Source organism: Sinocyclocheilus anshuiensis, unplaced genomic scaffold (assembly GCF_001515605.1).
Source record: "Sinocyclocheilus anshuiensis isolate Anshui unplaced genomic scaffold, SAMN03320099.WGS_v1.1 scaffold86, whole genome shotgun sequence".
Lineage (NCBI taxonomy): Eukaryota > Metazoa > Chordata > Actinopteri > Cypriniformes > Cyprinidae > Sinocyclocheilus > Sinocyclocheilus anshuiensis.
In genome coordinates this window covers 1974545-1989826 of record NW_015547662.1, presented here as the reverse complement: position 1 = coordinate 1989826, position 15282 = coordinate 1974545, and the positions used below count along the sequence as shown (strand labels likewise).

The following is a 15282-nucleotide window of genomic DNA, read 5'->3' as shown; positions in this document are numbered from 1 at the left end:
TATATATATATATATATATATATATATATATATATAGGCAACAACAACATGGAACATACCAGCGCTACTTTTAGCAACAGATGTAATTTTAGACTTCAGACTAAATTGCATTTTAAAATGAGTCACATTTTAGGCTTTTTGAAAAATTTTTGCAGCTGTAATCCAATTCGCTTGACCCTTGTGGTCGCCTCAATGTCTTGTTTGTCTCAATGAGGGTGTTACTTAATCACAAGCACGCACATACCTAGAAAACTCTCTTATGCGATTAGGAATGCTATTTTTTGGATTTAACATCTTTCTTGTACCAAGCACATAAGAATTGTGGCATACACAGTTATATTACACTACTGTTCAAAGGTTCGGGGTCAGTACTGAGACTTTTATTCAGTAAGGATGCATTAAATAAAGTGTCACAGTTAAGAAATATATAATGTTACAAAAGATTTCTATTTCACATAAATGCCGTTCTTTGAACTTTCAAAGAATTCTGGAAAAAAAAATTATCACAATTTTTTCAAAAAATATTAAACAGCACAGCTGTTTTCAACTTGGATAGTAATAAGAAATGTTTCTTGAGCAGCAGATCAACATATTAGAATGATTTCTGAAGGATCATGTGACAGAGACAATGATTATTTTCAGCAACCATTACTAAAGTCGCCAGTTACATATTTTATAAAATGTATATATATTAATTAGAAAACAGTCATTTAAATTTGTATTAGTATTTCACAATGTTAGTTTGACTGTATTTTTGATTAAAATAAATGCAGTCTTGGTAAGCATAAAAGACAAAAAAAAAAAAATAATAATAATATTTTTTCAAAAAATATTAAACAGCACAGCTGTTTTCAACTTGGATAGTAATAAGAAATGTTTCTTGAGCAGCAGATCAACATATTAGAATGATTTCTGAAGGATCATGTGACAGAGACTGATTATTTTCAGCAACCATTACTAAAGTCGCCAGTTACATATTTTATAAAATGTATATATATTAATTAGAAAACAGTCATTTAAATTTGTATTAGTATTTCACAATGTTAGTTTGACTGTATTTTTGATTCAAATAAATGCAGTCTTGGTAAGCATAAAAGACAAAAAAAAAATAAAAATAATAATAATAAAATAAAAAAAAACTGATTACCTCAAACTTTTGAACAGTAGTATATTTTGTACATAAATTCATGCATTTTATTGGGTTTCATGTCACTTGGTGAAAAAGCAGTACACAATAATTTTCACCCACAAATGTAGAGCCTTGAGTTATCATGTCATTTTCGTCTGACGAAAAAGCCAATGATGGTTATTTTACTTAAGACTGGTGCCTCAAAACAAGAGTAAGGAATCATAAGCAGAAACGGGCACTGTTCACCCAGATCCCCATATTTCTTTGTATGTGTCTTATGGAAAATGACTTTGGCACAGTCGCAAACACACATTCTCTCAGAAGGCCTAAAATAGGATTACACCCAGCATACACTTTCCTCCCCCTTTCTTTTCTGCCCTTCCAAAATAATCATAATCCCTCATTGCCTGTCTGAAGTGTGGTGCTTTTGTTGAGATTGGGGTGAAAGAGAGATAAAAAAAAGAGTGGACATAAATGGCAAAAACATTGAAAATAGAGCATGGAGAAGGTCTGGCAAGCCCATGTGGAATACACATGACTTTGATTTAAACAAAGATATGCGGCTCCACGAGGAGGAGATAGCTTATCACTTCAGGAGAGGGTCACTAGACATACAAAGGCAAAAGCAGAGCCTGAATGCAGATTTGTGATTAAAAACGTGTATTTGGTGAGTTGCAAGGGCAAACAAATTCATACAAATAAATAAAATCCTCTCCTCGTCAGCTGTAATCTGTTTAAGATTGTTTTCTTTCAAACACAACTTGATATAGTTGCAGATGTACTCGCTGGGTCACACGCTGAAATTGACTTTGGCTATGAGAAGCACTTGTTTTGGAACAGCTGCATCCAAATACAACAAGGTTCCAAACAAGGATATTATAGTTTTGAATTTTTAAATTAGTTTTTATTTTAATATAGTTTTCAAATTTCCTATAATTTCAGTTTAGTTTTAGTTAAGTTTCATTAATGGTTTTGTTTGTTTTAGTTTAGTTTTTATTTTGTGAACACATTTCTATTTAGTTTTTATATATTTTAGTTTCAGTTTTAGTTTTAGTAATTATAGTTTAGCAGAGTTAATGGAACACTTCCAGTATAGACCAAAGCAAGACATTTAATTTTAGCAAAGTTGAATGTTTGCACAGTTTAGTTAACTCTTGTGCAAACCTCTTAATAATGAAAATAAAATAATTCTTTACAATTGAACAAAAACCAAAAATATGCAACTTATATGTATAAAATGTATTCATTCATGTTGATATTCATTCATATTAAAGATGTAATCTTGTTAAACATGGCAATAGTTTACAAACAACAAGCTAATCAAGGTTTTCAGAGTTACTAGAAAGCTACAGGTAGCCGAGTTTTTATCAGGGTTAGAGCTAAATTCTGCTGGACAATGACCCTCCAGTGCTGGATTTGAGGAAACCTGTTCTTTGTAATCGTCATTGAAACTCTGTAAACTTAAATTTTGTCCATCTGTGTTTTCAATGCATTCATTTGTTGGATCTTTTGCACAGACGAGCCACCAGTGCACACTGCTGTATGTCCCGTCTCTCCCTCTATGAACATACACAATAAAAAGAAACAATCTAAAATGCTTTGAAACCTCGTACTACTCAAAACTAAATGCGATATGGTGATTTAAATGATGTTTGCACTTTACTTTGACGAGCCGCTCCAGCGCGCACGCGCGCTTCAGATGAGCAACGCAATCAATCCCAGTTCAAAAACTACACAGGACACGGCAAGCGGTGAAATCACCGCGCGGCTGCCGCTTTCTCTAATTTTGGATGCGTTCTGTACAGTCAAAGCGGTGCTCGTGTTATGGACTCGAGGCGGACGTTGCCATAGTAATCGTAAATGACTATTCACTAAAGTCAGCTCATCCAAAAATTGTAATTCTGTGTCTGTTAACTCACTCTCATGTTGTTCTCGCACGTCAAGTAAGCTTTTAAACGTACGTGCGCTGTAGGGTGTGCATTATTATTATTTCCCATTAACATATTTTATAGTTATTTCCCATTTCATTTCCCACGTCTTGTTTTTTAAATGCAAAAACGCATTCTCTGTGAATAGAATAGCCGCTTAGGACTCAGCTCACGTGCATAAAGTGCCTTCTACAGGTATTTCCCTAAACAACCACAGGTCAGATTTTCTGGCACCGAATGAGAGCTTATTCAATCATGAACACGATTATTTATTTTTGCTAATTATTATTTTATTTTAGTTAGTTTTTCAGTTACTGTTGTTAGTTTTGTTTAGTTTAAATTTTTCATTTATTTTGAAATGTGTATTTTATTTCAGTTTACGAAAATGTTTTTTGACCAATAGTTTTAGTCTTAGTTTCAGTTTTCGTTTACGAAAATAACCTTGGTTCCAAACTCAGAAGTTGGTCAATGAAGAAATCAAAGATGAAACAAGCTTCAAATGGTTTATATTACCCATCCATCTTTCTCTTGCTTTGTAAGGTGAGATGAAAGCCTGCAGGCGTGCACTTAATATCGTCTCTCTAAATTTAAGGGCAAATATTTGCCTGATTTGTTCGTTTGGCCTTGTGTTCTTTCCAGCACCTGCCTGAGCGTTTACAGAGGTATTTGGAAGTGTTGAGTATAAACTGTCTTTTGTCATTACTAATTAGCCAGCAAACTGAAAACTCCTGTCAGGGTGGTCTAATGTACGGAGGATGCCTGCAAAGGAAAAACAAACTGTCTCTTCTCTAGTCTAGTACAGTCAGACCTGTACTGAGACACAAACTATAGGTTCTGAAATTTAATAGGAGTTTTATTTCTAGCATAAGTTAGAAGAATATATCCAGGTCATATTTCATCACAAAAAAGGAAAAAAAATTATATTATATTTTGAATTATATTTTTATTCTAATTCTATTTACTATTTTAGGATCAGATTTTTGCTCTCTGACATTATTTTAATGAAAATTCTATTTACTGTTGTGTCCAAAACAACAACAACAAAAAACTGAATATTGAAAAAAAAAGTCTCTTTTAGTAATGAAATTTTGTCCGGAAAACGTTTAATTTTTATGACAATAATGTCAGTAAATCAATCAATAAGTCAAATAAATAAATGTTCTTTATTTTCTTTGTGCAAAATATAATTTTTTTTTTTTGATTATGGGGCGAAATATGAACCACATTTGTTGTGGGAATCACCCAAAAGCTCTTGTCCATTGTTGATTTTCAGTCTTACAAAATATTTGAATATCAGTTTTTATTACAGGGGACTAAAAGTAGATCAGCTGATAAAACTGTCATCAGACACGCGATCACTGATCTAGAGCCAGTTTAATGTTTCCCATCAAAGCCTCAATCGTCATAGGTCAACAAATTCAACTGAACCTCAAGCAGTTATGATTATTACAACATCAACACGATAAACCCAACAGCAAAAGAGTCATATCCCAAAAAATGTGTGCACAAGCAGGTCCAGCCAAAGCCAGACGCAGGGCACTGAAATCTGCACTCTGTGCCCCTTGAATGTGACAACTGTAACTGATTCGACTTGAAAGGTTTTAAGGTCCAACAATGGCTTCAGATTAAGCAGGGCCGATCGAGAGACGCTTTTGAAGGGCTGCAGCGCAAAGACTCACAGTGTCATGTCACTGTCTTTATGTTTGGAAATTTCATCAATAAGAGGGAGAGTGAGTTGGATGGTGGGGGCTTCGGTTCAGGATATTCGTGGCAGTTAATTTTGCGTGCAGGAATGTATGTGTGCGGTGGAATCGTTGGCCACAGTGATCTGCTTGATCACAAGAGAGTTCCGACTGTGTTGCCTAAACATATCCTGGGAAGGGGGCTGGGGAGCCGGTCACAATGCAGGCTCTGTTCGTAAGAGTGAGGGCACAAACACGGCCCTCAATCAGACAGCCCCGCTCTTCAGTGACCTTTTAGGACCATATGCAAAGATTTACTCATGATCCAACAGGAAATCAGCACATAAACTGTGCAAGCTGTTTGGAGGCGATATAAATGATGTAGGGAAGACAACATGTTTTACACTTTCTGCCATAACTCACAGACTACTACAAACCTACCTGCTAATTCTTCTAGTAGAAAAAAAAATTAAATGTGCCAACAGTAACCGTACTATTAATGAACTTATAATAATGATGAGATCATACTATTAAAGTAAATACAAAAAGTCAGCGTTACATTCACCCCACAATTACATTATATTAACTACTTTATAAAAAAACACACCTCAAAGTAATAATAATATTAATTTAGTACAGCATAGTCTCACTTTTATATGGTGCTAATTATATTAGCTTTTAGGAATCAGTGTTTAGGGCAAAAGTCTAGTGATATATATGCTGTAATGTTTTGAAATGGTTTAAATATCCGTGTAATAATATATAATGATCATCTGATTTATTAAAAATGGTGTTCATCTAAATACTTTGATTTTGATGAAAAAGATTTTTTTCCTTTAAAATTGCCCCGACTTTACAAGATTGATAGCATCTCTCATCCATTTTTTTATCCAAAAACCCAAAACAGATACAACGGGCTCAATGGCAACTTTAGAAAGTAGAAAAAAGAGCAAGTGTCATCATCTTATTTGTAACAAAAGCAAAGGTTCAAGTAAACTGATGAGTTTGAAGAACCTTGTAGAATCAACGTTGTAATAAACATTATTGAAAGGTGTGGTTAATGTTCTCATAGGATAAATATATAACTGAATTGAAGAAAGACAGCGAGATTGTCAGAGAAAGCAAAATGAAAAAGCAGGGAGCCAGACAGCTTCATCCTCCTCACACACTCCAGGAATGAGACAATGGAAGATTCCAGGAACCCTGGCCAAAAACTCTCTGTCCGCCAGGCCAAGGAATGTCTGCCAGCATGTTGTGACGTGAGGCATTTGAAGAAAATTTAGGGAACCTTCAGACATCAAAAATGTCTGCAATAACCTAAATCTAACCAGAAAAATTGTCTGAAGTTTGGTATTTTTAACCTTTTTCCTAGAACGGCTTATGAACACTGAACTTGCACAGAACGCATCTATAAATACCTAAAAAAATCATTGAAAAACATGTATTTGGATTAGGTTTAATAACTGTATTCTGTGCATTCGCTAGACTTATCTACATCCGCATCAATAGCAAGATGTTGTGCTCCTTTTTTAATCCTTAAGGCTGATATGAGCTTATTCAGGAAAGACCTTTGGGACCTTCAGTGCCAGTGCAGCCAAAGAAGGAAACTCAATTTGAAAAGTTGGAAATGCTTGGGTTGCTTTTCCTTCCTTGCCACCAGCGAAATATACACATCAAAAAAATCTGAGCCATTTTTTGCCCTTTGTAGTGATCTCAAAAAAGAAGCCCAGGCCTCTATGGTGAGCGCACAATGCTCTGCTTCCATAAACACTTCATTAGCAATTCAATTACCTGCGTGCTGACAGATCTGGTGCCATCTGTTGCGTCCACCGTCAGGTTGTAATGGGATTTCTGTTCTGCATCCAGCGCTTGGGCCACAATCACCGTCCCACTCGCCTTCCCCACCTCAAATCGACTGTCAGAATTACCACCTGTTGAGAGGAGGTTTTCACCACAACCAAAATGGACAGGAAATTAGACGGCCATCATCACAAGTTAGGCAGTTGAAGACAGGAGAGAAAGAAAAAGAGAACTGCACAGGTGGCAAAAGTCAGAGTGTCACGTTTGTGGTTTCACAGCAACTGTTTCACACTTTTTGTGTATGCCACAATAATGGCTGTCTGACATACATTCTGCCATTTCGCTGCCTTAGTGCTGGAAAATCCACAAGATTATGTGTTCCTATTAATAAAAATATGAATTAATGACAAAATAAGAGGGTCCACAATAAAAAATAAAATAAGGAAAAATCTTTAAAAAAAATTATTTGACTGAAAAAGTAAGCCAAACTACTGAGGGTTTAATTTCAAGAATTATATATATTTTTTTCCTTTATATTAGGACTCATACGATGCCACTTTCTTTAATTTCTTTATATCAGGACAATAGCTATGCCCCAAACGAAAACATCAAAATAAATTAAAATTCTGAAATTAAAAAAGCATGTTCCTCATAAAAGAGGTACACTCAAGTTAGTGTATGTCATGAAATTGCATCTCTAATATATTTTGGAAAAAAGTACTATATTAAATATAGTAATGTACACAAATTAAGCCCCATCTTTGACCCACATACTGACTTAAATCAGTATTTAAAAAAAAACTTTGCTTTGCATTTTGCGATTATGGCCAGTAACCACAAGGGATTAAAAACACCAACAGTATTGCCAATGTATAATTTTCTATATTTTATATGAATTTTGAGTAAACAATGTTCATCTGATTTCAGCAATTTGATGTGCATTTCATTCACTTTCATTCATTTGCATTACACAAATGTATCAGTCATCCTGCTCTTTTGATCTCGCCAGCGTCCATTGACCAGCAGTATATATTTTTTTGATTGATTATATGACCAAACATAAATATAACAATAATAAAAACACCATATGTGAAAGAAAATGAGAGCACTGGGCCTTCAAACTGAAAAACACTGAGTGCATAGGCTGGCAAGGAAAACAAGCTACTCTTTATGGATCTCATAGGGTGGACAGAGACAAGTTTTGATTTAATGATCTAAATGTAACTCTTTCATTGACCAACACACAATAAACTCTCAAAATCTACATCCACCCACCATACCTGTTATTTCAAACCAGACTGGTGTATCCACAGACTCCATAGTGATGACCCCGACCATGTGTGCCACGGGGTCACTCTCCATGACAGAAAAGGAGTAAAATGGCTCGTCAAATGCCAGAGGGACCTCGCTTGGCTCCGGCTTGGGGATCCATTCGATGTGTAGACGGCAGGTGGACGATTTCTGGGGTCGGCCATTATCTACTGCTTTAATCTGGTGGATTAAATGTTGAAAAGAAGACTAAAATGTGTAAAATTAAATAATACAACTGCAATATATATTACAGTGTTATTTATTAACATAACAACTGTAATGTTTAAAAATGTATGGAAGCTAACAGAGGCCATAAAATAGTAAGAATAATGGCTTTAGGATTCATATGTTTGCGAATAATAATAATTTTAGCAATTCTCTAAGTGGTGCTGTTAGTGGTACCAAAATGGCAATACTTCAAGCTCAGTCAGGGAGAGATGCAACTATCTGAATACTACTAAATGTGGGAAATACAGAACGGTACCAGAACACCTGTCACTGTGACTTTAGAAAGCGACAGATGTTAGGTAATGAAACAATGGGAGGTCTGGCAAAAAATGTCATGGGCCACATGAGCAGGCAGGAAGTTCACTTTACACTTGTAAAACTTCAATCAAAGGGACATTCAGGAAAAATGTAGTGTGTGTCAAATCTGAAAGCTCAGGTTTCTACATTCCAAGTCATAATAACGGTGCTGTAACTCAAGCTAGTAAGCAAATACATTCGCAATAAAAAGGATCCAGTTTTTCATATCTTGCTATTTGCACATTTCTAATCTTTCCAAGAGTGCAAATACAAAATGACAGAATATGTGCTACAGAAATAGCTAGGTCCTCACCGTTAAGATATCATAATCTCCAGCAGAAGAAAACTTTTTAAAGGAAACCATGCCAGTTTTGGGCTCAATGAAAAACTTTCCCTGTTCGTCTCCGTCCTCGATGCTGTAGGAAATCTCAGCGTTTGGCCCTTCGTCTCGATCTGAGGCGATGACGCGGTACACAGGATCTCTCCTGAGGGCACGCTCTTTCTCCAGCTTTTCACGCTCTGGGAGTTTGATTTTGTAGACTTTCTCCATAAACTGTGGTGGTTAAAAGATAAAGGGACAGGAAGAAGATGCAATCTATTTTTAAGTCATATTATGAGAGTTCTATTGAGAAGATAAACACAAAGATAGAGGTTATTTCATGCAAAGAAACTTCCTCTAAAAAGATTTCATCATCTTAGTTTGTTACAAATTTGCTTTTTAGAATCCAAGCTTCAGCATGAAAAGGCCAAACAGGTCAAACCAACACACAATAAACTCTCAAAATCTACATCCACCCACCATACCTGTTATTTCAAACCAGACTGGTGTATCCACAGACTCCATAGTGATGACCCCGACCATGTGTGCCACGGGGTCACTCTCCATGACAGAAAAGGAGTAAAATGGCTCGTCAAATGCCAGAGGGACCTCGCTTGGCTCCGGCTTGGGGATCCATTCGATGTGTAGACGGCAGGTGGACGATTTCTGGGGTCGGCCATTATCTACTGCTTTAATCTGGTGGATTAAATGTTGAAAAGAAGACTAAAATGTGTAAAATTAAATAATACAACTGCAATATATATTACAGTGTTATTTATTAACATAACAACTGTAATGTTTAAAAATGTATGGAAGCTAACAGAGGCCATAAAATAGTAAGAATAATGGCTTTAGGATTCATATGTTTGCGAATAATAATAATTTTAGCAATTCTCTAAGTGGTGCTGTTAGTGGTACCAAAATGGCAATACTTCAAGCTCAGTCAGGGAGAGATGCAACTATCTGAATACTACTAAATGTGGGAAATACAGAACGGTACCAGAACACCTGTCACTGTGACTTTAGAAAGCGACAGATGTTAGGTAATGAAACAATGGGAGGTCTGGCAAAAAATGTCATGGGCCACATGAGCAGGCAGGAAGTTCACTTTACACTTGTAAAACTTCAATCAAAGGGACATTCAGGAAAAATGTAGTGTGTGTCAAATCTGAAAGCTCAGGTTTCTACATTCCAAGTCATAATAACGGTGCTGTAACTCAAGCTAGTAAGCAAATACATTCGCAATAAAAAGGATCCAGTTTTTCATATCTTGCTATTTGCACATTTCTAATCTTTCCAAGAGTGCAAATACAAAATGACAGAATATGTGCTACAGAAATAGCTAGGTCCTCACCGTTAAGATATCATAATCTCCAGCAGAAGAAAACTTTTTAAAGGAAACCATGCCAGTTTTGGGCTCAATGAAAAACTTTCCCTGTTCGTCTCCGTCCTCGATGCTGTAGGAAATCTCAGCGTTTGGCCCTTCGTCTCGATCTGAGGCGATGACGCGGTACACAGGATCTCTCCTGAGGGCACGCTCTTTCTCCAGCTTTTCACGCTCTGGGAGTTTGATTTTGTAGACTTTCTCCATAAACTGTGGTTTGTTGTCATTCTCATCCAGGACTTTGACGATGACACGGACAGTGGCGGACTTCACAGGAACGCCCTGATCAGATACTGTGATCTGTAAAAACAATGCAGAATGCAAATTATTTTAAAGATTTTTCAAATTTGTTAATGAAAGATTTAAGACTATTATTTCACAGTCTTTCTACTTGAAAATGTTGTGTTGAATTCAGTGTTACTTGCTGTTTCTTTAACACAATTTTCACTCAGAAATTGTCACAACAAATACAAAGTATATCCTACACCAAACGATGAATGGATAAGATGGATAGACAGACAGATAGTTCGATTATAGAGTGTATTCTTCAGACCAATTAGTCGACTAGATGTTCAGACAACCAACTGACTAGTTGGTTTTGAAAATATGTACTTTTGCACATCCCTTCTTTAAAGTTGGATTTGTTTGGATAGAAAGCTTCAGGGGGCTGATAGAAAAGCCTGTAATTGAGGGGGCGGAAAGATTCATTCACATTCATTCACAGTTCTAGTTTTCTTCTTTCCTTTCATGTCGAATAACCCCAAAACCCAAGATAGCCGGTGTCATAATGAACATTTTCAATTAGAGTGACAAAACGAGCGGTACTAAGAGAGGTGCACAGGACAATAATAGAACACACTCAAGAATATCTGACACAAGTGATTGAAAACCTTCATTATAGCGAGAGCTTCAATCAATCGCCGTTCAGAGGTAAAGAAAAACCTCCTGTTCAGAACACGGGGGCAAGTGTTCCTATCTAAGTCAATTGGCTGACAAAACTGAAGTAATTCCCTGTGCGCTTAGCTGTCAAGCAATCTTTTCAGATACGTGCGGCAAGGCGGGAAGGGTTTCCGTAGGTGAGAACAGACTGTTATGCATTTCTCTGTATGATTACAGGATGACATTTTTCCTAGATAATTTCTCTTTTATGACATCTGATGAAAAATATCGTCATGAATGTAATAGCCAGACGGTTACATGGCATCAAAATGGATAAGCTTTTTTATTTTTCTCAAAGCTAGTCCAATCAGATTGTGTTGCTTGCAGACCTAGAAATGAATACTTCACGCATTATTCAAAATACGGTAGATCGGTTTAGTTCAATTGTATTGCAAGCGCACTATAGTGACAAAAAAAGAAAATATAAAAAGTTTACAAAAATGCACCAGTTCTAACAGCAAAGCACTTTTGTCAACAATATGAACAGTAATAGGTACAGGAGCTGTTCCAAATGAGAAGAGACGGCAGCACTAAGCAGACGCTGGTGGTTTGTTGAGCATATACTCATGCTCAGAAAGCTGTGTCCTATCTCAGCTGGTATCCGTTAACCAGCTCATTAATTTCCTCTGGATATCTTCAGTTAATCTCGGAAAATGCCCATTTGAGGCGGCTTAATGGTACGCTGGTGCAGAAGCTGATGAATGCAAACACACAGAGAGATGCAGACATACACACTATTTCCTGCTAATGAACTCAGCAGACTTGTGTAGCTTTGAATGTCTACGGCAGGAGCAGATGAATATCAGGCCAGCACAAAGCATCTGTTCAACACTTTGTAAAAGCAGTCCAGCTTTTGGTGTCAACAGCGAGTAGACCTATAATGTGTATTTGTTTTCAAATCTGTCCAGTGCCATCCAACTGTTTTGGCCAAACAGATTTAATTGAACAGGAAGACAAGGGACTCAGTCAGCTCCAACAGTCCACTCTCCTGAGCTAAGCATGTTTGTATGCCTGCAATGCACTGCTTTTTTTTTTTTTTTTAACATTTTCCAGCAACTGGAAATAATTCAGACAGTTGAAATTAAATTTCCAGTTAAAAAAAAAAAAAAAAAAAAAAAAAAAAAAAAAAAAAAAATATATATATATATATATATATATGTCTGCTTTGAACATCAATTATATAACTAGTCTGAGTAAAACTGTCCACAGGGTGAAAATCAAGTTTGATTGCTTAAAGTTACAGCACACCTCTCTTCAACAAGCTGTAAGATTTTCAGACATTACATTTATGCATTTGACTTTATCCAAAGTGACTTACATTGCACTGAAGTTACATTTTCATCAGTTTACGCATCCCCTGAGAAGTGAACCCATGAATTTGGTGTTGCTAGCTCAATCCACTACTGCTTGAGCTACCATGATGCTATCAATCATGTTCGCAGCAGGATGGCTTATAAATCCCCCAGGTATGATATTTGTCGAGTTTCATTTGGAAACAAATGTGTGTTTTTGAAAAAAATTCATAATATAGAGTCTGAACATCACACCATATTATTCATTAAAAAGACCTGAACGAACTTGGTAACCAAATGAATGAGGTGTTTTGGACATGTTATTGGATGAGAACTGAACTGAGCTGGATGATGACATCGCTGAATCAACAATGACTGTTTACTATTGTCCTCTTTATAGAGAATGGAATTTTGTTTGCATTATTGAAACATTACTTTCCTGTTTAACACTGTAAAGCTGCTTTGACAATCTGTATTCTATAAAGTGCTATATAAATAAAAGGTGACTTGACTTAACTTGACGTGTAGTTTGTTGTTAAGAGTTATGAAAAATGAATGGGTTGAATGAATGATTCAATGACTCATTACAAGCAAAAACTCTGGCTCCACATAGTGGTGTAGCAATGTAACCTGCAAAAAGAGATTGCAAATGAATCAGAGAAATAAATCAGAGTCAGTGGAATAAATCACTGCTAATAGGTGCAAGCATCTTAAACATTAGAAATGTGTTCTGAGCTTTCAGTGCAGGCAAGGCAGTAACAGATTTCACATGCCTGGAAAACAGGCAAGCATCCTTAGACGCTCAGGGTGTGTTCCCAGAAATAAATTTAATTTCTTTGCAAATCAACTTAAGTGATTCGTGGACATATTTTCCTGTTAGGTTTTGCAAGTTCAAAGAGCAACAGGGCAGAATCTCCGACGTGCTGTGCATGCCTCAACATGTTCCAGAGTAGCTCTCTGTGTTCTTTATTTTCTCGAATTTCCCTCCCTTCACCCTCTAGAAGCATTTGCACCTTACACCTTCCTTCCCAGATCTTAAGTGTGTGTGAAAGTTTGCAGGGTGCTCTCCCATATATCTCTCTCACACACACACACACACACACACACACTCAAATGCCCTCACCCTGGCCCCGTATAACTGCCTCTCCCTCCCCCCAAGCATGTGCTGCCTCCAACTACCCTCTGCAAGCCCCTGAGCACCAGCTCATTCCCCCGTTCTCCTGTGGTGCTATGCCCAGCAGGACTGTACTGCCCCTGGGAGAGAGACAGCCAGACTCCTGGGCGGGAGGCTAGGTGAGACAAGACCCCTGGGGGGGAAGATGTCAATAAAGAACTTCCTGTTGCTGGACCCCTGGCTAAACGCTGGCCAAAAACCGAAATTGCTGGGGTTGTCATGACTACTGCAGTGGGCCACCGGAGCCGTGCGGGGGAAAAGCAAAAACAGGATCCAGAAGAATGCTTGTGAACAGTGACTGGACTGATGGTCATTTGTTTATTAGTCTTTCCCTTAGCCGGTCTAAAGCTGCGCAGTAATCAAATTAAGCATGAGATCATAACAGTCCCAGAAGGTATTTAAACAGAGAAGAAGACAGTTGCTTTGAACAAGTTGTGAGAAATGTATCCAAAATTCTCACTATGATCTTTCTGTTTCCATGGACTAGATATCCAACCAACTAGAGAGTCTGTTGAGTTTTTTTTTTTGTTTTTTTTTGCATATTCTTTTAGTGTTAATGCTACATTTAGGACCACTGTAATGAACAATTCAGTGTGCCTGTTGAGTTTGCCTAGGTCTTCAAAGCGATTCTATTGGCAAAAATCATTTTTAATGGTTAGCCTATTCAGTGGTTGATTACAAAATTGCTTCATGGTGCATGCCGTCTGAACTGTTAACAGGATCATTAATAGTTTTTGTTACCTAGTATATAATAATATATAAGCAAAACTATAGACTTTGAAACAAACCATTTCATTTATAAATTTTCTTTGTGTTAGTAATTTTATGTTTCATAGGCTAACCCCACTAGCCTAGCATATCGTCTGCTAACAAAGCCTCTCTACCTTAATTTGAAACTAAGAGCAAACAAGGCTTTCAGTGTTAGTTGCTTATGATATGCAAGCTGCTACCATATTTTCATTTATCACAGTCATGAACAAACTGTTTTTTTTTGCATAAATAGTTTTACTGTCTACTGCACAGGTACTTTAATAATTAATGAATCAGAAGTCCCGCATATTCTAAGTAAATAGCTTACTTCCGCATTGAAAAGATAAGGTTAATATGCCAATGTTAAATTATATATATAACCAAAGAATTTCTGCACAAACTGTCAGAAACCGTCTCAGGGAAGCTCATCTGCATGCTCGTCGTCCTCATCAGGGTCTCGACCTGACTGCAGTTCGTTGTCGTAACCGACTTGAGTGGGCAAATGCTCACATTCGATGGCGTCTGGCACTTTGAAGAGGTGTTCTCTTCACGGATGAATCCCGGTTTTCACTGTACAGGGCAGATGGCAGACAGCGTGTATGGCGTCGTGTGGGTGAGCGGTTTGCTGATGTCAACGTTGTGGATCGAGTGGCCCATGGTGGCGGTAGGGTTATGGTATGGGCAGGCGTATGTTATGGACAACGAACACAGGTGCATTTTATTGATGGCATTTTGAATGCACAGAGATACCGTGACGAGATCCTGAGGCCCATTGTTGTGCCATTCATCCACGACCATCACCTCATGTTGCAGCATGATAATGCACGGCCCCATGTTGCAAGGATCTGTACACAATTCCTGGAAGCTGAAAACATCCCAGTTCTTGCATGGCCAGCATACTCACCGGACATGTCACCCATTGAGCATGTTTGGGATGCTCTGGATCGGCGTATACGACAGCGTGTTCCAGTTCCTGCCAATATCCAGCAACTTCGCACAGCCATTGAAGAGGAGTGGACCAACATTCCACAGGCCACAATCAACAACCT

The 15282-nt window shown here is 37.3% G+C and overlaps 1 protein-coding gene across 1 annotated transcript in view; it reads right to left on the bottom strand.

The window, feature by feature from the left end:
* LOC107702333 (protocadherin Fat 1-like) overlaps positions 1-15282 on the bottom strand; it is a 113421-nt gene that overhangs the window by 37044 nt on the left and 61095 nt on the right. Inside the window, exons 5-8 of the mRNA XM_016504616.1 lie at positions 10294-10378; positions 8689-8933; positions 7820-8030; positions 6531-6670 (exon numbers count right to left, since the gene is read on the bottom strand). Of these exons, the coding sequence (XP_016360102.1) occupies positions 6531-6670; positions 7820-8030; positions 8689-8933; positions 10294-10378 (681 nt within the window). The remainder of the gene's footprint in view (positions 1-6530; positions 6671-7819; positions 8031-8688; positions 8934-10293; positions 10379-15282) is intronic.